The 25,973-nt window shown below is 36.2% G+C and overlaps 1 protein-coding gene across 1 annotated transcript; it reads left to right on the top strand.

The window, feature by feature from the left end:
- Positions 1–1,006: 1,006 nt before the first annotated feature.
- LOC131544057 (adenylate cyclase type 4-like) lies at positions 1,007–25,301 on the top strand. Its single transcript, XM_058781997.1, has 26 exons — positions 1,007–1,105; positions 3,463–4,213; positions 4,590–4,817; positions 5,568–5,729; positions 7,788–7,937; positions 8,879–9,024; positions 9,194–9,305; positions 9,399–9,526; positions 10,802–10,960; positions 11,058–11,211; positions 12,156–12,341; positions 12,435–12,460; positions 12,710–12,769; positions 12,858–12,918; positions 13,012–13,109; positions 13,992–14,076; positions 14,267–14,404; positions 15,681–15,761; positions 15,887–16,065; positions 17,287–17,371; positions 18,279–18,437; positions 19,263–19,412; positions 19,492–19,599; positions 19,678–19,792; positions 22,992–23,116; positions 24,644–25,301. Exons 2-26 carry the CDS (start codon positions 3,692–3,694, stop codon positions 24,770–24,772), a joined length of 3,546 nt encoding a protein of 1,181 aa, XP_058637980.1. The 5' UTR covers positions 1,007–1,105; positions 3,463–3,691; the 3' UTR covers positions 24,773–25,301.
- The last annotated feature ends 672 nt before the right edge of the window (positions 25,302–25,973 follow it).

Below are 25,973 nucleotides of genomic sequence, written 5' to 3'. Positions count from 1 at the left end.
TTCCTCTTTTCTCGCTCATGTTTGTGTGAGTCCAGGTGTCGTGAATGTCGTTTGGTTCAGGATTTTATTTCACTACATTCTTGAGTCGCATCAGAGCGCGACTGCCAGAGAATTGTAGACGCGTAATGAACAGAAACACCAGAATGAAACAGCTGCTGAGTGTTTCAGGAGGCCTGGACGAGCCCCGCAGCTTTCCTTTGATATGATGAGAGCGGGTAAGATCAGATCCGGCGATAACAGCGTAAATACAGCCCTTTGTTGCTCTTTGACTCATACACTATTGTAAGAGGCTTTGTCTGTGACTCACTGCTTCAAAAGAGACGGCAAAAGAGAAAAGTGCTCTGATCCCAGGTCAGTGTTAAACACCAGCTGATCTAAGGTCAGTGTTAGTGACTGTCATTATGTCAAATGCTTCACATCATTTTCCAGTAAAAACTTCAATCAAGGTAAATTTACTTGATTTTTCCCCCTGCCCTATTGGCATTTTTACTGTTTAAGGGATTTTAGGGTTTTTACAAATTTTTTAAAAGGCTGCGTTTTTTTGATTAAAATAGAGTAAAATTGTGAAATATTTTTACTATTAAAACAGCTGTTTTCTATAGCTGTGAATATGTGTTAAAGTGTAATGTATTTCTGTGATGCGCAGCTGTATTTTCAGCATCATTACTCCAGTCTTCAGTGTCACATGATCTTCAGAAATCATAATAATATGCTGATTTGTTGCTCAAGAAACATTTCTGATTATTATCCATGTTGAACACAGTTGCACAATATTTTTGTGGAAACGGATACATTTTATTTTTCAGGATTAGAAAAGTAGAATCAAAAGTTCAAAATAACAGCATTTATTTAAAATAGAAATCTTTTGTAACGTTATAAATGTCTTTACTCTCACTTTTTATCTATTTAGTCCATCCTTGATGAATAAAAGTATTAATTAAACATTTTGAATGGTACTTAATTCAAGGTAATATTCCCTGAAAGTCTTTTTTTTTTTTTTTTGCAGCTTTTTTGCAGTACATGAGCTGTAAGAGTAATGTTTGACGTACAAACCGAACAATCAAAATGGGATTGGAATCAAACTATTATTCTGCTTCAAAGGCAGGTGTGTGTGTGTGTGTGTGTGTGTGTGTGTGTGAAAGAAGTATTCAACTGTTTCCAGTTAATCCTGTTCACCTAAATTCACTCTGAATGTGACATAAGTAGGTTTGTGTTCGTTTGTTTTGTAGGTAGACTCTCTATAAATATCCCTGCTGTCTCGGTTGTTCTTCTTCTGTTCTTACTTGAACGTGATTGAGTTTTGTTTTAAATCTCAAAATATTAAAGAATAAGAACATTTGTTAGCGGATGAATATTGAACTCTGCCTCTGTACTTTAGGGAAATGAGTGCATTTGCATGTTTTGTCTGCATGTGTTTGACCGTTGAGTTCATGTTCCTGTTGTCGTATTGCTAATGTTTTGACAATATCGTAATCTAAAGTTTATATTTGTTCATTTACCAGATGCATTTTTATATACACTCTTAAAAATAAAGGTTCAATGGGGGTTGACTCTTGTCTTGCAGCTTTTCTTTAGCTGTGAAGTTGCATGTTTCTCATTGCATTTCTTGTGTGCAAGGCATCCAAACCTGTCCTGGCGTCACTTGGAGCGGTTATTTTAAGTGACGTAAAACTAGACATTTCACAGTATTAAAAATAATGGTTCCAAAAGGGGGTTTTCATAGTGACACCGTAGAACAACCATATTTGCCCCAAAAACTTTAATTGAACAGATCTTAAAGCAGTAGTTCACCCAATAATGACAATGAGCTGAACCATCCAAGATCAGGATGAGTGTTTCTTCATCAGGTTTGTAGAAATGTGTCTCTGCATCAGTGTCTCAGCAATGGATGCTCTGCAGTGAATGGGTGCCGTCAGAATGAGAGTCTGATAAAAACACCACAATAATCCACAGCACTCCAGTCCATCAGTTAATGTCTTAATAAGCCAAAAGCTGCATGTTTGGAAAAAACAAATGGATAGAGGACCTGTATTTTACCTGAAAGCAATGGTTTGAAGTTAAAAACGTCTTGATGGATTAGTTTCAGCTTTTCACTTCTCCAGATGTTAACTGATGGACTGCAGTGCTGTGGATTATTGTGATGTTTTTATCAGCTGTTTGGACTCTCATTCTGACGGCACCCATTCACTGCAGAGCATCCATTGCTGAGACACTGATATAATCCTACATTTCTCCAAACTCATCTACATTTTGGACTAAATTTTCAGTAAATGTTAATTTTTGGGTGAACAGTTTATTTAAAAACTGTGAACTGTTTATTAAAAATACGATGACACTAATATGCATTAAAATGATGCTTAACAAATGCACAGATAATCATGAATTAATGTATAACTCATGAAGAACTAAACCATTTATTAACAATTACTGCATCAGCAACAAATGGACATTCGATATGATTCACAGATTAAGTAATCAATAAATTGTTATTAGTTAAATGTGTCCTAAAGTATTAATTCCCTAATGACATATTATATTAACTAATAGTGTAAATTCATATGTTAATTACCACAATCGGTTTAAGCATGCCTTTAAACATCCATTGGTCTGCTTTAATTAATCATTAGCTAATGATTTGCATGGGTATCATTATGGTGTGACTTTACTTCTTGAGGCACATGACTAACTAACTAATTCAAAATATATAACCACAATGACATATTACTTAACAATAGTTAATAGTTCTGTGCCTCAACAAGTAAAGTCATAACATAACGATACCTTTGCAAATCATTAGCTAATGATTAATTAAAGCAGACAAATGGAAGTTTAAAGGCATGGCTTCGACCCAAAGTGATAATTAACATATGAATTTACTTCATTAGCTAATAAAATAAGCTATTAGGTAATTACGTTATGACACATTTAACTAATCACAATTTATTGATTACTTAATCTTTGAATCATATATCGAATGTTCATTAGTTGCTGATGCAGTAATCATTAATAAATGGTTTAGTTCATCGTGAGTTATACATTAACTCATGATTATCTGTGCATTGGTTAAGCATTATTTAATGCATATTTGTGCACCCGTATTGTAAAGTGTTACCACACATTTACTTAGATTAAAGAATAAATTAACCATTTAACGTACATGTTTTTCCTCCATAAAGAACCTTTTATCCAATGGAAAGTTTCCGTGGATGGAACCATCAATGCAAGTAAAGAACCTTTATTCTTAAAAGTGTTGCACACAAGGTTTATTACAGTGGAAAAAAAGTTCTTCAGCTTAATCAAATATTCTGTACACTGGAAAAAATTGATCACTGATCACTGAAAGGTTCTTTGTGGAACCAAAAATGGTTCTTCTATCGTGGTGACACACAGAAACCCATAATACTGTTTATTGATTTGAAGTGTCAAGTGTTTCTTTTGACATAATGATCTTCTTTATCATAGTGTCCTTCAAGTAACGGCTAACACATCTGACACTCTTCAAGAAGAGCAGAGCTTCCCTACATGGATTTACTTCAAGAGACCTGAAGACATTCGTCTTGATTGATCTGATCTCATCTGATTTGAACAATGGATGATTTAACCCCTCCTTAGCAGACATTATTTATCTTGCTAAAACTGTGCTGGACAGTAAACGTTAAAAGAAGCACAAACAAAAAACCCAAAGACGGGCATGTTGGATAACTCAAAGGTCTCCATCGAGCTGGGTGTCGCCAGGCTCGAGAACGTCCCCGAACCCCAGAAACCACGTACGTCACTGAGAGATGAGAACCGTCTTAGCGAGTCCCCCGCGTCCTTCAGTGGCAGCGCTCCCAACCCTGACGAGGAACGCAACAATCGCAGCAGAAATGCACTTAGCAATAGCACTTCTTCTCAGAACATCCCAGGCACTTCCACAGATTGGACTGAACCCTATGCCGCTAACAGAAGGTGCAGTTTGGCGACATTATCTGAGACCTCGAGGACTTCCAATGCCACCACTGAGGTTTCTCAGGGCTCTCGCAGCTGGTTCATAGTGGACGATGAACCGAGAGAATCCCAGCGGACGTCCGGCCGCGGCGCATGCTCCTGTTTCCGCGTGGTGAACATGGCGTTTCTGCGCTGTCTGGAGGAGACGCCGCTGCTGGTGTCTGGAGTAGTGCTGGCTATCCTCTTCTGCATCACCATCATCATCATCATCCCCTCCACCGGCCGGGTGAGAGCCGCTCAACACACTTATCAGTTACTCACCTTGTATGGTTTGTGAATTCAGAATTTTGTGTGCATCCCTGCAGGAAAAACTTGATCCTACCTGATTAAGGAGATCACTATAAGGAACAGTTCACCCAAAATTGAAATTGTGCTCATCCTCAGTTCATCCAAGATGTAGATGAGGTTGTTTGTTTGTAGAAATATATCACTGCATGGTATATTTCGACAAACCTGATGAAGAAACATACTCCTGGCCTGAGGATGAGCACATTTTCAGCAAATCTTCATTTTTGGGTGAACTCTTCCTTTAATCTAGCTTCAGCTGTGTTTTCCAGCAGGTGTGTGTAACGCTTGAAAGACATTGTCTAAATGTAGATTAGGTGAAGTGTGTGTTTCTCTCACGCATCCAGAGCCTCATCGTTCACGTGGGGGCGTTTGCAGTGGTGTGTGTGGTGGTGTGTGTTTGCGTGTCTCTGCTGCTGTGTTTGCCGTGTTTGCCGGTGGTTCGGCGAGGAGAAACGCCTCTGGCACTCTTCATCTGGTCCATGCTCTTCATCGTCGCCTTCGTCTTCATCTTCACCGGAGGCACCGTCATGGCCTGGGAGCAGGTCAGCAGAGGATGCTCGTTAGATCAGATCACCACAAGTTTAGATTAATTTACACTTTATTTTAGTCCTAGTCCTTATGACAAGGATGCTATTTTTATTTATTTATTTATTTATTTTTTTAAGCCTGAAACATGCTTTCTGCAAGTACACTGATCCTGAATATAAATGTAATTACATAATTTTAAGTATTTTTAGGTGTGGTTTCTAGACAAGGAAAAGTCATATAAATTATTTAAATGTAATCTAATATCTGAAGATATACATTTTTCTGTTGATGCAAATTTCATTACAAATTGCTAGTACAAAATATTTCTAAAAATCCTTAATCCTCATCCAGGAAATCAGGAAACTCTGGAAAAGTCATGTAAATTTATTGGTTAAAAAGCGGAGGATTCCTAAAGACGCATGAAACTTCTGCTTTTCTAAATTTTAATTATTTACAATTATAATAATACACTTTTAATAGTCCATCATTTAAGTTTGCATGCATTACGAACATGCCTGGTTTGAACAAGATTTGAGTGCAAAGGTTAAAAAGTAATACATTCAGTTTTTCTTTTGATTGAGTTATTTTAGTACATCAAGCTAAACTATATTAATATGAGAAATGTTGCCTAAAAATACTTTTTTTAATTAATTTCTTTTTTTTTTTTATTTAATGTTAATTTTTTTTTTTTTTATGTTTTTAGTTGTAATTGTCTATAATAACTGCTGATTTTCAGCTGTAATATGGTTGTTTTTCTTCGTCAGGTTGCGTTCTTCCTCTTCCTGTCTCTGTCTGTTTATACGGTTCTTCCTCTCCCGCTCTCATGGGCTCTGAGCTTCGGCATCGGAACCAGTGTTTGTCACATCGTCGTCATCAGTGCGTATGTGTCTGTCACCAGCCCATGGACACGAGACCTGGCCGTGCAGGTAACTAACACACACACACACACACACACACACTCACTCACACACACTCACTCACTCACACACATGCGCGCACACACACACACACACACACACACACACACACACACACACACACACACACACACACACACACACACACACACACACACACACACACACACACACACACACACACACACAGAGTCTTCTGTTGTGTGTGTCATGTTCCTGCCTCTTGTTTGGTCATGTTCCTGTCCTTGTTAAGTGTGATTATTAGTTTATTCAGTTCAGGTGGGTCTAATTATCTGTGTATTTAGTTCCTGCCTGTTTAGTTAGTTTAGGTCTGGTCTACTCGTTATCCCCGGTGTTCCTGTCTGTGTGGCAGCCTTGTCTTGTCTTGCCCTGATGTCGTCATTAAAGACTATTATTTTGAAGTTTATCCTCGTCTGCGTGTTCCTCGTTACTCCCTGCTGTGTGCACCGTGACAACACACACACACCATTTTTATATATATATATATATATATATATATACATATATATATATATATATATATAATGTGTTCTGTCAAACGATTAATCACATCCAAAATAAAAGTTTTTGTTTACATAATATATGTGTGTGTTCTGTGTATATTTATTATGTATATATAAATACACACACATGCATGTATATATTTAAGAAAAATTTTACGCTTATATATTAAAAATAATTCTATATGATATCATTTATATGAATATAAATATATACATGTAAATATTTTCAATATATATGCTGTATGTGTGTGTATTTATACATACATAATAAATATACACAGAACACACATATATTATGTAAACAAAAACTTTTATTTTGGATCGCGGTTAATCGTTTGACAGAACTAGTTTATATAAATATATAGTGTCCTCCAAAAGTATTGGAACAGTGAAGACAAAACTGTTCTGTTGGCTGCGGAGTCAAGACATTTACAAATATGATGAAAAGATGAATATGAGACAAAACTACAGAATGTCACATTTTATTATTAGCCGTTTCAACACATACATGTTTTACCAGATGAAAAGAACAGCACTTTTAGAGTTCGTCCCACTCATTGATGTGAGCATAAGTATTGGGACAGTTGAACATAAGGCAGATATAAAAGATTAAAAGCTGTTATTTAGTTGCAGATCTCTTGTGCAGATCACAGCAGTGAGTCTGTGACCCATAGACATCACCAGACTCTTGCTCTCATCCTTTCAAATACTTTTCTCAGCCTTTAATGAAGCCAGTTCCAATTGTTGCTTGTTTTGGGGAGTTTCTGCCTTTACTCTGCTCTTCAGCTGCTGAAATTCATGTTCAATCGGATTTAAATCTGGAGATCGACTTGGGCAATCTAAGACTTTCCATTTCTCTGCCCTTATAAACTCCTTGACTGAACTGGCAGGTGTTTTGGGTCATTGTCGCTGGTGGTCTCCAAACTCTTGATTTCTCCATGCCCTTTGTTTTTACTTCTTTTCTTTTAGCATCCAAATTGCTTGCTTTTCTCTCAAAGTCAGCTCCCTCATCTTCATCCTGGTTTGTGTGCGTCATCATCGAATGCAAGATTCAGAATGCAGAAGTAATGGATATAACTGATACGACACATTCCCTGCTTTTAATATCTGAAGAATTAATGCAACAGGACACAGCTGATCACTTAGAAAGACCTGCGAGGCAACGGTTCCAACACTTATCTCACATCAGATGAAACTCTAAAAGTGCTGAACTTCTTAGCTGGTAAAATATCTATGTATTGAATCACCCAATAATAAAATGTGACATTCTGTAGTTTTGTCTCATATTCATCTTTTCATCATATTTGTGACTCCACAGCCAAAAGAGCAATTTTGTCTTTACTGTTACAATACTTTTGGAGGGCACTGTATATATATGTACATACACATATGTAAACACAGTCAGACACACCTGAGTGGTTGATGACTGGTCAGAGGAAATGTTATATGCAAACAGTGACCGTTGGCTGACGCCAGATGATTTTCCTGCCACCACATGTATTCAAAACCTCTCTCTCTCTGTGTGTGTGTGTGTGTGTGTCAGCTGGTGGCGAACGCAGTCCTGTTCATGTGTGTTAACGGTGTGGGTGTGTTTCACCTGTGGCACACTGAACACGCTCACAGGAAGTCCAGCAAGAAGCGGGAGGACTTCAGCAGGAACCGTGCCACACAGGCCAAGCAGAAACGTGACCAGGTACAGCTCTACATACCGTACTTCATTCAGAGCGCAGGGTGTGCGTCTCCGCAGGGGGTTCTGAGCATGTGCATGTTGCTTATGCTTTGGAACGGAACTGAAATGTTAAATAACTAATGCATTAATAATAAACACAGTGTTTGATCCTACCTGATCTTGTGACATAAATGTGGGGGCACTTTTTAGCGAGACGCGAAATACGTGCCAATAAGTACATATCACTGCAGTTTCCAAAACAAATGAACACTAGAGGCAGTAAAGCTGCTACACCTTTTATTCCTTTTCACATAAATTTACAGTTTCAATTAATAAAGCGCAATTTTCGCACAATTACTTGAAGAATATCATGTTATGACTTCAAAACAATATTAATATGCTGGGAGATTTGAAAACTGATGCTTTTGAACATTAGCATCACACACATCCAGCTTCATATCTATGGGTTTTCATAGACGGTAGGTTTGTTCGGTAGATCACGGAGTGCGGAGACGGACTTGAGAAGCGATGCACCGGTTCGAATTTCAAAATTACTACAAAACAGTTCAAATCTGTATATAAGGAAGTTCAAATAGCATGGTTACATCAACAAATGCGTTTTTATATCAGTTTTGCATTTGTCAACACTATCAGGTAGGTTTAGGGTTGGGTTTGGTGTAGGGCATATTTCCAACACCATAGTGCATTCATTTTTAGCAACGGTCCCGGATATTTGAATTCTGAACGTAATAAAAACACAGCAATAAGTACCTGTATCAACGTAATAAAAACGTGCCAGGGTTTACATTAAACCTGCGTTTTAGCGCCACTCAGTGGACATTTCTCTATGAAACTGCGGCGAAACGTGCAGCAAGGTACATAAAAACGATCTCGCTAAAAAGTGCACCCAGGTACGTTTATGCCGTGAGACCAGGTTGGTTTGATCGATTAGCTCTGGTGTGCAGGAGCATCTGCTGCTGTCGGTGCTGCCGCGATACATCGCCATGGAGCTGAAGACGGAAATCGTCAAGCGTCTGTCGGCTAAATGCAGCGCTGAAGAGAACCGACCCAACTTCCACAGTCTCTACGTACGACAGCACAGAGACGTCAGGTGAGAACACACACACACACACACATAGAGAGAGACACACTCACTCTCTCTCACACACACACACATGCAAAAACACAAACGCAACCAGAAAAACACGTAGAAATACACACCCCCTTTCTCTCTCACAGTGTAGAGTGTAGTTGATTAAAGTCATGTTTTGTCTCTGCAGTATCCTGTACGCTGATATCGTGGGCTTCACGCACCTGTCCAGCACCTGCACACCTGTGGAGCTCGTGGCCGTCCTCAACAAACTCTTCGGCCGCTTTGACGACATCGCTAAGGTGCGCAGATCTGCCTCTCTGCTGCTCTCTGTGTTTCTCTGGTGTTTACGTACTCAACTCTTTCTCTTCTGACTTCTCTCTCACTCTCTGCAGAGGAATGGCTGTTTGCGTATTAAAATCCTGGGCGACTGTTATTACTGCGTGTCGGGTCTTCCTGACCCCATCTCTCATCACGCTCGCAACTGCGTTCAGATGGGGCTGGACATGTGCACGGCCATAAAGTGAGTCCCACCATCCAAAAATCATCATTATTCTTATAATAGGATCATTGATAGACTATGATAGTTTTTGTTAATATTTTAAATTATTGTTATATTTCCTTTTTTCTCTTTAATAAAAATTTTGTAATGTGTTGTAATTGTGTGTTTTTGTCATTTTTATTAGTGTTATAAATTATTATTATTATTATTATATTAATAATATTTTTCAATTATTATTTGTGACCCTGGACCACAAAACCAGTCATAAGGGTCAATTTTTTTTAAATTGAGATTTATACATCATCTGAAAGCTGAATAAATCATCTTTCCATTGATGTATGGTTTGTTGGACAATATTTGTCTGAGATGCAACTATTTGAAAATCTGGAATCTGAGGGTGCAAAAAAATCTAAATATTGAGAAAATCACCTTTAAAGTTGTTTAAATTAAGTTCTTAGCAATGCATATTACTAATCAAAAATTAAGGTTTGATATATTTATGGAAGGAAATTTACAAAATATCTTCATGGAACATGATCTTTACTTAATATCCTAATGATTTTTGGCATAAAAGAGAAATGGATAATTTTGACGCATACAATGTATTGTTGGCTATTGCTACAAATATACCTGTGCTGCTTATGACTGCTTTTGTGCTCCAGGGACACACATTATTATTTTCAAACTATTTATTGTTAATTCTATTTTAGTTTTCATTTTTGGAATTTATTTTTATTAATTCTCATATTTTCTGTTTTCAGTTTAGTTAAAGTTTTAGTCATTTCTTGTCATTTTTATGATGTTAATAATATTTTATTTTATATTTTTAAATTATTTTTTATTTTATGAACTTTTTATTTGTATCTATTTTTTAAAATATTTTTTTAATTAATTTTGTCATTAATCATCAACTATTTTTATCTGGTAAAACTGCCTAAACAAAGTGCAATCTAAAAAAAATCTTTGCATCAGTGTTATTTTTGTATCATTTATATACTATTATAGTTTTTTATAAATATTCATTTAGAGTTAATCATTCTGTTTTATTGACTTCTATTATTTTAATTAAAAATGTAATTAAAAGTTTTTGTTTTTTTTATTTGTTTTTTAAATGCCTATATATTTTATTAACAGTTATTAATTAGTTTTAGTTTATTTTTTAATAAATATCAGCTTGACAACTAGCTGAAATAAAATAAGTTTAATATTTGTAATATCTTATTTTCAGTTAACTGTATTTTTACGAAAATGTTTCCGTCTTGACGTGCGGTTGTTTGTGACCTTTGACCCCTGCAGTAAGCTGAGGGAGGCGACGGACGTGAACATCAACATGCGTGTGGGCGTTCACACGGGGAACGTTCTGTGTGGCGTGATCGGCCTTCAGAAGTGGCAGTACGACGTCTGGTCAGATGACGTGACTCTAGCCAATCACATGGAGTCTGGAGGAGTGGCTGGGTACTTCACTCCGCTCACGTCTGATTACTGTAGTATTATCAGTGATGATGATGATGATGATGATGATGATGATGGTGGTGGTGGTGGCTCCTCACAGGAAGGTCCACATCACGGAGGAGACGTTCGCTCACCTGGACGGGAAATATCAGGTGGAGGAAGGAAACGGCGGGAGTCGTGATTCCACGCTGAAGGGAAGGAGAACGTACCTGGTCATCGATCCTAATACAGAAAACTACGATACAACACCTCAGGTGATCTTTAATCATCATTATTGACTAATAATAGAGGTCAGTTATCTGTCGTTGGAACCTATGAAATACATTAATTTCCCCCACATTCTGTCTAAACAGTTACATTTATAAAATTGTAACAATTTTTTAACAATACTTTTAAGATGTAATCATATTGGAAATAAAACAACTTCTTTATTTTTTGTCAAATGAAGTGTTTCAGGTTTTGTTTGTTTTGTAGAATTTATTCAATTGTAATTTATTTCTGTGATAATTTCTTCAGTTTCATCTGGTTTGTTGCAAATACCTTTGTGTTTTTCTGTGTCTTTTTTTAATTTTGAGGTTTAATAATCACAGATTCTAGTCCTTGCTGCAGATTACAACCCCAGTTTTGATTAATTAAAAAATTTTAGACTAATGGTTTACTAGCTTAAGTGCTGACTTACTATTGAATTTCTGTGTCAAATAAAGTTTAATGATAGTAGTAATACAGTTTTTGAAGTTTTTGAAAGAAGTCTCTTCTGCTCACAAAGGCTGCACTTATTTAAACAAAACACAGTAAAAATTGTGAAATATTATCACAATCTAAAATAGCGGTTTTCTAAGTCAATATCTGTTAAACTGTAATTTATTTCTGTGATGCGCAGCTGTATTTTCAGCATCATTACTGCAGTCTTCAGTGTCACATGATCTTCAGAAATCATTCTAATATGCTGATTTGCTGCTCAACAAACATTTCTGATTATTATCAATGTTGAAAACAGCTGTGCTGCACAGTATTTTTGTGGAAACAGTCATACATTTAATTTTTCAGGATTCACAAATGAATAGAAAGTTCAAAAGCACGGCATTTATTTGAAATCTCGTGACACTATAAAAGTCTTTACTGTCACTTTTGATCAGTTTAAGGTGTCCGTGATGAATAAAAGTAGTAATGTGTTTCTGGTTGTTTCCGTGTGTCTCAGACTAACGAGCTGAAGGTGGACAACAAACCGGCAAACCGTCAGAAGCTCCGAGCGTCGGTTCGGATGTCGCAGTACCTGCAGTCCTGGAGATCCGTCATACCGTTTTCTGGACTCAACCAACCAGAGGCTTCACTTGCAGTCCCGCCCACTGCTGACAGCAGCGCCAGCCAATCACAGCCAGCCACGGTCAGTGTCAATCATGATCACCGTCCAATCATATACTGAAAACATAAACACTGTATTTTAATTCCTGACATTGGTTTATTTTGTCATCGGCAGGAGATCCCAGAGTTCAGCACTCCAAGGTGAAAATTAAAGGTTTATTCATTCATTTTAGTGATATGAAACTAGTTTGCATACATACCAATTAAAATACTTTGAACTTACTTTGATTCACATACCAGCTAAAAGAGATCAGAGCTGACTTTCATGGCCACTTTGTGGTGGACGAAAGTTCACTTTTACCCAGTTCGCTTTGCTGTTCAAGTACATGTGCTCTGAATTTGGTTCTCTAGTGTAAAAATGCTGTAATTCCTATTTGTTTCTTTTCTCAGATCTTCCCAAGTTCTGGAAAACGGACTGATGGACTCATTAGACTCTCTGGAAAACGAAGGGTGAGTGAACGATTCTTGAATCTACGGTCTTCGCAGTGAACGAGTCATAAAGTAATATTTGAATAAATGTAGTCTTTTCATTGTTTAGGAGACGAGCGAAGCTGAACAGTGTGACATTATTATTTAACAATTTTCAGCTGGAGAAACAGGTGTGAATTATTTATTCATGTAAAAGCATGTGTTTTCCATTTGTTTTTGATTTGCACTCTTTTTTTCTAACTGTGTGTGTATGTTCGTGTCAGTATTCGTTAAGTGAAGTCCAGGGGCTTCATCGCTCTGTCATATGTTTGGTCTTCATCTTCATCTCTGTGTTTGTGGTTCAGATGCTGACCTCGCAAAAGTGAGTAAATGTTCAAATTAATCATTTTAAAATAAAAATAAAAAATCCAAATAAAACACTTACTGAAACTGATTCGATATATATTTTTTAGCTGCATGTCGTGAATTTTAATTTCTGAAATATTACAATTGTATTAATTATTATATCATAATTATTATTGTAATAAAAATGATTAAACTTAAAATCTCTGGGGACTTGATGATATTTTAGCTCAAAGGGGTTCGACTGACAAAAAAGTTTGGGAATCCCTATTATATGTATGTATATGTGTGTAATCACCCTTTTCATCTCAAAATATTTCCTTTTTATCTGATTTTACAAATACATTGTATTTTCAGCTGCTCCACCTTGTCAGTCCTCTGTCGTGTGTGTCATGTGTTCCCGCCTCTTGTTTCCATATTTGGTCATGTTCCTGTCCTTGTTTAGTGTGATTGTCTGTTATTCTGTTCAGGTGTGTGTCATTATCAGTAATTATCATGTGTATTTAGTTGTCTTGTCTTGCCCTGATGTCGTCATTAAAGACTATTATTTTGAAGTTTATCCTCGTCTGCGTGTTCCTCGTTCCTCCCTGCTGTGTGCACTGTAACACACCTGTCATACAGAGACCCTTTTACCAATAAATAATGATTAAAACATTTCTTCTTGTTAAATATCCTAAAATGAAACAATTTACAGCTGTTTTTTTCTGTATTTTTGGCGAGGGTCAGATTACAGTAGTAAAACTGGCTTTCTGTTGATTTTAACACATCACACATTGCCTGTTATTTATTTCGTCACACACCTTAAGATATTAAGGAAAAGTCTGAAAGCAAATTTTTTTTTTTTTTTAATAAATTTTGAAATATTTTTCTAAATGAACGCATTTTCTTTGTGCACATACAGAAACTTTGCGCTGGCAGTGTCGTACGGTGCCACCTTCCCTGTCCAAATACTGATTGTGCTTGTGGTCTTCACTAAATTCCTGAAGGTATGACTGCACGTCTTATTTATGTGTGTTTGTGTGTGTTTCAAGAAAATTCATATTCGTGGTTGTGGCTTTTTAAATTGCTAATGCTTACTATTATGAAGAATGTGTTAATAAAAAAGAACCAAAGATGTTTTATAATTATGCTAGGTTGTATCTTGTGTTAATGTTGTGATATGTGTTTGTGTGTCAGCGCTGGCACTCGAAGTTTCCCCACAGCATCCGCTGGGTCCCGACACTGTTTGACGGTGTAGCCACCAGGGCGGCGCTGCGACTGCTGCTGGTGTTTCTCTATCTTCTCATCATGCTGCTCATGGCAGTGCTGAACATAGTGAGTCAACAGCTACATACTGAGACACACCTGCACAAACATCAGCTCATGACCCGCAGGACTGTTTGTGATGAGACAAAAGAGTCAAAGCTGCCAAAACCGCACCAGCAGATTATACACCACAGATAGATGTTTGTAATGCTGCATGTTCTTTCAAACCAGTGGAAGGAAAACAGCCAAAATACACGTTTAAGTGTTCATTATAATGCTCTTCAACTATTGTGATGCATATCTCTATACATATAAGGAGGTTTCCTAAAAATGAGGTTGTTTCTCCACTTCAGCAACACTTACAGACACCAACATTTACAGTTTTATTCCTCTCTATATTCTGAAGGTTTTTACTGAGGGGTTTGTTGATATATCATTCACCTGTTTTTTTATCGCACTTCATCTATTTGCATCTGCAGATTTCAATTATAATACATATCTCTAAATGCGGTTTTCCTACAGTGAGTTTTATCTCCACTTCAGCTTCATTTACAGATACCAAACTTAGCAGTTTTATTCCTCTCTATATTCTGAAGGTTTTTACTGAGGGGTTTGTTGATATGTCTTTCACCTGAACTTATATAACATTTTATTTCTAAAACATTATGAAAATGTTTTTTTTTTAGTTATTGACAGTATTTTCTGGTTTATGAAGTGATGAAAAGAGAAATCATGAATCCCCTCAGGAAAAACCCTTAACTCTAATATGTAAACAAAATAAAACAAGAATTTTGAACCTGACTTTATCCAGTTCATTTGCACATTTGAACATAACATTTAAAAAAACGTAATTACAAGAAAAGGTTTGCAATTCTTAATGCAATCAATCAACTGGGAAAGTATTGTCATTATTTATGAGTTATATATTATTCAAATTTGACAATATTCACCTGTGGTTTCTTGACTTAAAAGTTGATTGATGTTTGTTCAGTATTTCCTGAGGACGTTTGGTGAATAGTTAATGTTTCACAAACTAACACTGTGATTTTAATCCTGTTTGAATCAAACATTTCTGTGTATAAACTACAGCACAAAAGTGTTACTATTACCTGCTGCTTTTTTATTAGCTTGAACATCCTCTAAGAAAGTCTATACTTGTCATATACACATTTTATTAAAATGCATTTCATTTGTTTTAGCCTTTATTGAAGAACTACATTTCTTGTTGAAATGTCCCATAAAGATCAAATGTATTGTTTTAAAGGAAAGTAAATTTCTAAATGTCTGTCTGTACAGAATGTCTATATGTTTGTCTGTGCAAAGCCTTAATCTGTTTGTTTTGTAGGCTTTTATCCCAGGTGATAACTGTTTAAGTGTTTCCCACAATGCAACAGTGCTGAACACTCTCAATCTCTACACTGTCCCGGTAAGCTTTTAGCTTATAAATGATCAATAGAGGTAATCATTTACATTAGTGTTGATGTCATATTGATCATATGTTAATATGATGTTATTGTGTGTGTGTGTGTGTGTGTGTGTGTGTGTGTGCAGTATTATCTGTACTGCTGTCTGCTGGCGATGTTGGGCGTGATTGTATTTGTGCGTGTGAGCGTGTCTGTTAAAGTCTTCCTCCTGACCCTCGCTTTGGTGGTTTATCTCGCGCTTTTCCTGCACGTTTACGCGCCTCGCTCCGACTGCTACATCAAACAGCTCTACAGCGACAACAGCACGTAAGAGCCAAACACACACGCATGATTCTGCAGGACTACAGCCATCATTTTGTTATATATATAAATATATATTGTATTTTATATAAATGTGATGTATGAGATCTAGTGACTGAAAAGAGTGTAAAAATATCTTTGCTTTGACTTTTTCAAATGTGGGCTCAAACCTACTTAAGCTGTAATAGTGTCTCAGTGATATTTAGCAAAGTAATCCATTTGAAAATTGTTATTATTGTTATTTTTTATATCATAATAACGATACAAAATAACATTATTATTATTTATTTTAGCTTACAACAACTATAACAATAACAATAATTATTATTGGATTATTAACTTTAACTCATAGCATTATAACTATTATCATTATTTTAGATCATTCTGATATATCATTTTAATTGTTTCTAATAATAATTATTATTACGTATAAGTAAAATAAAAAGTGTTGTTGTTGTTATTATTGGATTATTAATTTGAACTCTTAGAACAACAATAATATTAACAATTATTATCATTTTTACTATAAAAATAAAGTCTATATATTACTATTTTAACAATACAGTTGTACTGTAAAAATATGTATTAAAATGATAACAATTTATATTTGAATTTTATTTTGATTCATTGTGCAGACCTAATTTAAATAATTAATCTAAATAAATATCAATAAATATTTAGCACAAATGCAGTTTAATTTGCATGAATATTTAGCATAAGCACAGTTAATTGTAAGTTTAGTTTAGAATGTGTTGAAACTGGTTTATGAATAGATATTAATTTCATATTACATTCAGTTTTAAAGCCATCATGAAGTGGCACATGCTGCCCATTTTACTTCAATAATGTGACATATTTCATGTAATTAATGAGAAATGAATGTAGGTGGGACTTAATTCATGGAAGGTATAAAGTTTATTTTTATTACATGTGGTTGAAAAATAAGGATTAGTGATCAAAGACTTTTAATGAAAGATTATAATAAAGAAAAAAATGTTTGTCTTCATAATGTTACTGATTAATAGTCCATAAAATGGGCAGGAACATGAATTAAGAAAGTATATTGAGTCAGTATTGACTTTGTGACTTTTGTGGTTCAGATGCTGTTTCTATGTTTCTTTGCGTTTTAACTCAAACATGTGTCCAGAAATCCCGTGATTGTTGTTAAAGTCAATAAATTGAGCGGATATTAATATTTATTGTGATATTTCATTGTGTGTGTTTTAGGCCGGGAGTTCTTAAGGAGCCCAAGATCATGTCCGGCATTTGGCTGGTCATTTTCTACTTGATTTCCCTTATTCTCGTTCGACAGGTAAGAGTGCGTGTGTGTGTGTGTGTGTCAGAGAGAGAGAGAACACACTTTATGAGGTTATGAGTTTATTTTAGTTTGATATTATGTATTCAGTAATAGGGAAGTTTACAAAAAGTAATCCGCTCCAGATGACTAACTACTTCTCGAAACGCAGTAGCGTTTGTCTTTGAGTGGGGCTGCTTCCTTCATCTGTGGGGAATCATGGGTGTTACAGCAACTGATTCATACATTAGAAATATTTGTACTAAAATAAGTCAAATCAAATAAATTAAAACTTACATTAAATATACATATTTTAACTAATAGGAACACACAACAAAATTATGTTCAAACTTTAACCAAAATTAAAGTTAAAACACAAAATTTAAAAATAAAATCTAATTCAAAATATTAACAAAAACTATAATAGTATATCACTTATACGAAATTAACACTGAATAGAGTTGAGATCCAAAAAAAAATCAAAATTCAGTAACTGTGTCCCTGGAGCACAAAAGCAGTCATAAGCAGCACAGGTGTATTTGTAGCAATAGTCAACAATACATTGTACGGGAAAAATTATCAATTTTTCTTTTATGCCAAAAATCATTAGGATATTAAGTAAATATCATGTTCCATGAAGATATTTTGTAAATATTCTATCGTAAATATATCAAAACTTCATTTTTGATTAGTAATATGCATTGCTAAGAACTTCATTTGAACAACTTTAAAGGTGATTTTCTCAGTATTTAGATTTTTTTGCACATACATCTAATAACAAAACCACAAAATAGTTTTAGTGGAATGTTTCTTGATTACATATCTTTTTGTTTTCTTGGAAGTAACTAAAGGAAAAATGTCTCCCACTTGATCAGAATTCAGGCCGTGTCACTGGAGTAATCTGTGTGTGTTTAACATGATGCAGGATGAGTTGGGCTCTCGGGCCGAGTTCCTGCTGGAGAAGTGCTTTAATAAAGAGACGGAGGAGATGGAGACGACCAAGAACGTCAACAGACTCCTGCTGCAGAACCTTCTGCCTGAACACGTCACAGACTTCTTCATCGGCAAAGACATCCAGAACCAGGTCAAACACTCACAGATGAGGCGCTTTGACTCCACTGCGCCACCTAGAGGCGTATTAATATATTAATAACATCTCTGAATGGACAGACGTTAACCCTACAGCACTACTGTATCATATTTGATACATAAAGGCCTCTATATTTACTGTTTTACTCACTATCTACTGCATGTCTTCTCTCGTCTGACTGATAGTTTAGAGTTTTTATCCAGTAAAAGCTCTTTTAGTGTAATTGTTCAGCGGCTGCTTCAGTGTCAAATCTTGACTGATTTTGATCAAGTAAGCGTCAGAATAACTGCAGTCATATCTCCAGATGAACACTTGCTGGACTGAAGCAGCTCAGCTTTAATCATTTTTTAGAAACATCAGAGCGTCTCAAACCTGATCATCAGGATCTTCTGAGGAGCTTTACTTTCACTGTTCCTCAGCGGAGGAATGATCTTCATCTCACATCTTCTGAGGAGCTTTATTTCTTCATCTCTCAGTCAGCATTGCATTATATGTTTGGGTCATTTCAATCTCATCTTACTGAGACATATTACTGGAGATATAGAGCGACAGCTGATATTTACATCATTTAATGTCAGTATCTGCTGCACTGTTATAAACATCTCACTGATTTGCATTACAAGCATCAGAATTTCATTATATAAATATCATCAGCATCTGGAGCAAATTCATATTTTTGCTCCGTTTGAGTCTCTTTATAAAACTGAGCTGTTTTATCCACCAATATATCTCTATATGTGAGCCACAAAAGCCTCAAGATTGAATATTATGTGAGTTAGTTTTATGTGATAGTACTGATTGTGTGTGTGTGTGTTTCAGGACTTGTACAGTAAGTCGTGCGAGTGTGTTTGCGTGATGTTCGCGTCCGTGCCGCATTTCTTCAAGGAGTTTTACAACGAGAGCAGCGTCAACAAGGACGGCCTGGAGTGCCTTCGCTTCCTCAACGAGATCATTTCAGACTTTGACGAGGTGATTATCTGCCTGATGTCTGTTCATCCTTCAGTTTGTAATCGTTTTAACCCACCTGCCTCGTAATTTTCTCTTACAGCTCCTTAACAAGCCCAAGTTCAGCGCCGTGGAAAAGATCAAGACCATCGGCAGCACCTACATGGCAGCGGCCGGACTGACCAAACCTGCCAAAGCAGAGGAGAGACAGGTACGGCGCAGCTGTGTGTGTGCTTTACAGGACGTGTTTGCGTATGTGTGCGTTTTCATCTGATTCCACTGTCTTCAGATCTGCGACGTGTCCTACAGTCACATCCGCTGCATGCTGGACTTCGCCATCGCTCTGATGGGGCGGCTGGAGAACATCAACATACACTCCTTCAACAGCTTCAAACTGAGGATCGGTACAACACAGACTTTATTCAGTATATATATATATATATATATATACACAGGTGCATCTGAAAAAATAGAATATTGTGAAAAAGTTATAAAAGTTGTAACTTATTTTCTAAGTGAAACTTTACAGGTAATGAATCTAGAATATATGAAAGTAAAAACATTTCAATTGTTTTTTTGTTTTTTTTTATTTTGATAATTTGAGTTTACAGCTCATGAAAGTCAAAAATCCAGTATCTCAAAATATTAGAATATTTCCTAAGATCAATCAAAAAAAAAAAAAAAGGATTTGCAAAACAAAAAAGTTCAAGTTGCAACTGTATATATATATACAGTGAGGAAAATAAGTATTTGAACACCCTGCTATTTTGCAAGTTCTCCCACTTAGAAATCATGGAGGGGTCTGAAATTGTCATCGTAGGTGCATGTCCACTGTGAGAGACATAATCTAAAAAAAAAAATCCAGAAATCACAATGTATGATTTTTTAACTATTTATTTGTATGATACAGCTGCAAATAAGTATTTGAACACCTGAGAAAATCAATGTTAATATTTGGAACAGTAGCCTTTGTTTGCAATTACAGAGGTCAAACTTTTCCTGTAGTTTTCACCAGGTTTGCACACACTGCAGGAGGGATTTTGGCCCACCTCCACACAGATCTTCTCTAGATCAGTCAGGTTTCTGGCCTGTCGCTGAGAAACACGGAGTTTGAGCTCCTCCAAAGATTCTCTATTGGGTTTAGGTCTGGAGACTGGCTAGGCCACGCCAGAACCTTGATATGCTTCTTACAGAGCCACTCCTTGGTTATCCTGGCTGTGTGCTTGGTCATTGTCATGTTGGAAGACCCAGCCTCGACCCATCTTCAATGCTCTAACTGAGGGAAGGAGGTTGTTCCCCAAAATCTCGCAATACATGGCCCCGGTCATCCTCTCCTTAATACAGTGCAGTCGCCCTGTCCCATGTGCAGAAAAACACCCCAAAGCATGATGCTACCACCCCATGCTTCACAGTAGGGATGGTGTTCTTGGGATGGTACTCATCATTCTTCTTCCTCCAAACACGTTTAGTGGAATTATGACCAAAAGTTCTATTTTGGTCTCATCTGACCACATGACTTTCTCCCATGACTCCTCTGGATCATCCAAATGGTCATTGGCAAACTTAAGTCGGGCCTGGACATGTGCTGGTTTAAGCAGGGGAACCTTCCGTGCCATGCATGATTTCAAACCATGACGCCTTAGTGTATTACCAACAGTAACCTTGGAAGCGGTGGTCCCAGCTCTTTTCAGGTCATTGACCAGCTCCTCCCGTGTAGTTCTGGGCTGATTTCTCACCTTTCTTAGGATCATTGAGACCCCACGAGGTGAGATCTTGCATGGAGCCCCAGTCCGAGGAGATTGACAGTCATGTTTAGCTTCTTCCATTTTCTAATGATCTCACTGATTTGCATTACAAGCATCAGAATTTCATTATATAAATATCATCAGCATCTGGAGCAAATTCATATTTTTGCTCCGTTTGAGTCTCTTTATAAAACTGAGCTGTTTTATCCACCAATATATCTCTATATGTGAGCCACAAAAGCCTCAAGATTGAATATTATGTGAGTTAGTTTTATGTGATAGTACTGATTGTGTGTGTGTGTGTTTCAGGACTTGTACAGTAAGTCGTGCGAGTGTGTTTGCGTGATGTTCGCGTCCGTGCCGCATTTCTTCAAGGAGTTTTACAACGAGCAGCGTCAACAAGGACGGCCTGGAGTGCCTTCGCTTCCTCAACGAGATCATTTCAGACTTTGACGAGGTGATTATCTGCCTGATGTCTGTTCATCCTTCAGTTTGTAATCGTTTTAACCCACCTGCCTCGTAATTTTCTCTTACAGCTCCTTAACAAGCCCAAGTTCAGCGCCGTGGAAAAGATCAAGACCATCGGCAGCACCTACATGGCAGCGGCCGGACTGACCAAACCTGCCAAAGCAGAGGAGAGACAGGTACGGCGCAGCTGTGTGTGTGCTTTACAGGACGTGTTTGCGTATGTGTGCGTTTTCATCTGATTCCACTGTCTTCAGATCTGCGACGTGTCCTACAGTCACATCCGCTGCATGCTGGACTTCGCCATCGCTCTGATGGGGCGGCTGGAGAACATCAACATACACTCCTTCAACAGCTTCAAACTGAGGATCGGTACAACACAGACTTTATTCAGTATATATATATATATATATATATATACACAGGTGCATCTGAAAAAAATAGAATATTGTGAAAAAGTTATAAAAAGTTGTAACTTATTTTCTAAGTGAAACTTTACAGGTAATGAATCTAGAATATATGAAAGTAAAAAACATTTCAATTGTTTTTTGTTTTTTTTTATATTGATAATTTGAGTTTACAGCTCATGAAAGTCAAAAATCCAGTATCTCAAAATATTAGAATATTTCCTAAGATCAATCAAAAAAAAAAAAAAAGGATTTGCAAAACAAAAAAGTTCAAGTTGCAACTGTATATATATATATATGTATGTATAGAGAGAGAGGATCAAACGAGGCTGCATCGTTTATTTGATAAAAATACAGTAAATATTGTGAAATATCATTACAGTGTAAAACCGCTGTATTTTCAGCATCATTACTGCAGTCTTCAGTGTCACATGATCTTCAGAAATCATTCTAATATGCTGATTTGCTGCTCAAGAAACATTAAATGAATACTTTATTCATCAGGGATGTATTAAACTGATCAAAAGGGACAGTAAAGACATTTCTAATGTTACAAAAGATTTCTATTTCAAATAAACGCTGTTCTTCTGAACTTATTCATCTGTGAATCCTGAGAAATAAAATGTATCACGGTTTCCACAAAAATATTGTGCAGCACAACTGTGTTCAACATTGATAATAATCAGAAATGTTTGTTGAGCAGCAAATCAGCATATTAGAATGATTTCTGAAGATCATGTGACACTGAAGACTGCAGTAATGATGCTGAAAATACAGCTGCGCATCACAGAAATACATTACAGTTTAACATATAATCACATAGAAAACAGTGATTTTCATTTGTAAAACTATTTTAATGTGTTTACTGGAATTTTGATCAAATAAATGCAGTCTTGGTGAGCAGAAGGGACTTCTTTTGAAAACATTGAAAAATCATATTTATCTACCATAAATTTGACTTGCGTTTGGTGTTGTGTTGTGTTCAGGTATAAATCACGGTCCCGTGATCGCAGGCGTCATCGGCGCTCATAAACCTCAGTATGACATCTGGGGAAACACAGTGAATGTGGCCAGCAGGATGGACAGCACCGGAGTCCTGGATAAAATACAGGTGATGCACCTTTAACTGTCAAAATGTCAGTCTGTCTGTGCTGTAATTTAAGGAAGCATTTCTGTATTAGCCTCAGAAATCTGACAACTTGATCATTTATGTACACAAGATAGTGAACAAAATGAAGAACTAAAGTTAGACATGAGGACACCAACCTGAACTTGATGCGTCTCTTATACTATAAAAACTGACTTTTGTCATTTGGTTAAACTGCATTTAATGTTTTAAAATTGACATGAACTATCAGATCAGCGGTTCCCAACCTTTTTGACTCTGTATTGTCCATGAAAATATATTTAGGCCCTGTTTCTAGCTGTTCATTATTTACTGCACACGGATAATGGATAAGGATTCTTAACTCAAACATGTTTTACTCAGTATTTCTACCTTTTTAGAGCTTGCCATAAAAATAACCATGAAATTATAAAGCTTTATTAATTTACTATTTAGAAATCACACTTTTATAATGAGGCTTCGTCATATGTCTAGGATTTTCAAGACTGTGGGAAACTAAAAAAACTAAACAAAACAAAAAAACAGTTTGACTGGGTGAATTAAAATGAATATCTTGATTTTTAGTTGTTTTAGTTTATTTTAATGATTTAAAATGAGACAAAACCAGCATTGTACGTCATACTGATTAATATGGTATGGAAAATTTCAATGTTGTTGTGCTTGCTCACAAAAGTTTTGTGTTCCCTGAGAAATTTGCATTTGTTCTGAAAACTTTAGCATTTCCTCAGAAATGAGCATTTTCCACAAATATTTCACATTCTCTGAGGATTTTAGATTTGTTTGCAAATTGCATTCCAGAGAAATTTTCATTTGTTCACAAAACTTTTGTGTTCCCTGAGAATTTTGCATTTTTCGCTAAATGTTTGCAATCCCTTAAAAATTTGCATTTGTTCGCAAAATGTTTGCGTTGCCAGAGAAATTTACTTTGTTTGCAAATATTTTGCATTCCCCAAGAAATTTGCATTTGTTCATAAATACATTGCTTTTCCAGAGAAATTTTTATTTGTTCTGAAATATTTAGTGCTCTCTGGGAAATCTGGATTTGCTCACAAATTGCATTTCCCAAGAAATTTGCATTTGTTCGCAAATGTTTTGCATTTCCTGAGAAATTTAGATTTGCTCGCAAATTGCATTCCAGAGAAATTTGCATTTGTTCGCAAATGTTTTGTGTTCCCCCGGAAATCGGGATTTGCTTGCAAAGTGCGTTCCCCAAAAATTTTATGTTTTCGCAAATATTTTCCATTCTCTGAGAAATTTGTTTGCAAATATGTTTCAGTGTTTTTTGTGACAGAACACAAGATTTCTCAGGGACATGCAAAAGATTTGCAACTAACGGAATGCAAATGTTGTCATCTCGAGGTCCCAATAAAGATCTTCTAAATCCATATCATCAAGTGGGATCTCCAGCATGTTAATACAGTACCAGCTGTAAATGTCCAGTGATTAGTTGGGTCTGATGAGACAAATACAGCTCCAGACGATCTCGTTCAGGTGTGTTTGTTGTGTTCTCAGGTGACGGAGGAGACGGCGCAGGTGGCTCAAACGCTGGGCTACAGCGTAACTCTGAGAGGAGTGGTCAACGTGAAGGGCAAAGGACAGCTGACCACGTACTTCATCAACACCGAGCATCCAGCGCAGTGACCACAGCATCGAGACCAGTGGAGCAGAACGCTGTTAACATCCATCTGACGCAGACTGAGGCTGTGAAGAGTGTTTCACTAAGGTCCTCTGCGGTCTCACCTGAGGAGACTCATCTGTTAGCGGTGACGCACTGAACTAGTTACCACTTAGATTTAACCAATTCTAGTACTTCTAATGAAGGAAGATTAGCGTTTGCTGTTCTTTGTGAAAATGTTTTTTCTTTGTGAAGTTAATCTATTTTTTTAAACAATGCAAAGTTGCCAACTTTTCTAAATTTCCAAACTCCCGCATGACTTTAGTTTTATATTGAATTTCTAGTATTTTCCATAACTTGTGCACTTATTTATTAATGGTTGTTAATATGTATTTAATGTTTTGTAAGTTTAATGTGAAAAGACAAAGTGTATAATATTATATGTATAAAATTTATAAAAAATGTTTCATAAGAAGCAGTTGTTTGTTGTGTTTAAAATGCAACCATTTTTGTGACTAAGAAAGTAATAAATAAAGTGGCTGACTTAAAAAGAGACTCTTACAAAATTAGATTATTTTCTAATTTCTAATTCATATCGTATTGTTCCCAAAGGGAATTTGGTGATTGAAAAAATATGAGAAATTAAAAAATTATACTTCATTATGACTTATGTCCTTGATTAATCTTGATTAATATACTATGGATATTTATATTTAGCTGCTTTTCATTTACCTGCAAATATTTTGTGTTCCCTGAGAAATTAGCAAACCTTCATAAAAATGTTTGTGAGAGAATATATATACAGGTGAAAGAAAAAGAAAAAAATATCATTAATGTTTTTACATTTGCTCGACAATCTTGTATATTAGTATATTAGATTAAATGCTCAAAAAGAGATGCAGCATTATTTCAAGTCTTCCAAAGAGCAAGACTTACTAGATGTCTAATCAAAGAGCATCATCTAGTGGTTGGTCAACAGTACTACAGTACAACAGTCAAATTATATCTTTGATGCCTTTGACGTCATATAATTTGCCAGATATTTTAATCACCTCTTCCACCTGGTCTGTCTTTGAGCCTGTAAACTTGAATACTCTATTCGAGATCACGTCTACTCTAAAACCTACTATGTGTCCCCAGGATGTAATTCCTCCACGTTTTCTTGAACAGATTATTGAAACTGTTGGCCCTGACTTGTTGTCTATCATTAACAAATGTCTCTATACT

The sequence above is a fragment of the Onychostoma macrolepis genome, chromosome 07, assembly GCF_012432095.1.
Source record: "Onychostoma macrolepis isolate SWU-2019 chromosome 07, ASM1243209v1, whole genome shotgun sequence".
Taxonomy (NCBI): Eukaryota; Metazoa; Chordata; class Actinopteri; order Cypriniformes; family Cyprinidae; genus Onychostoma; species Onychostoma macrolepis.
Note: the sequence above shows the minus strand (reverse complement) of the source record. Positions and strands in the feature narration are given on the sequence as shown.

What these genes read in the sequence shown, in the direction of transcription:
- LOC131544057 (XM_058781997.1), top strand. Translation starts at nt 3,692, where the DNA reads ATGTTGGATAACTCAAAGGTCTCCATCGAGCTGGGTGTCGCCAGGCTC. An exon ending in ACTACGATACAACACCTCAG is followed by an intron (nt 11,212 to 12,155) that starts GTGATCTTTAAT and finishes CGTGTGTCTCAG; the next exon opens with ACTAACGAGCTGAAGGTGGA. An exon ending in GAGTCCTGGATAAAATACAG is followed by an intron (nt 23,117 to 24,643) that starts GTGATGCACCTT and finishes TTGTGTTCTCAG; the next exon opens with GTGACGGAGGAGACGGCGCA.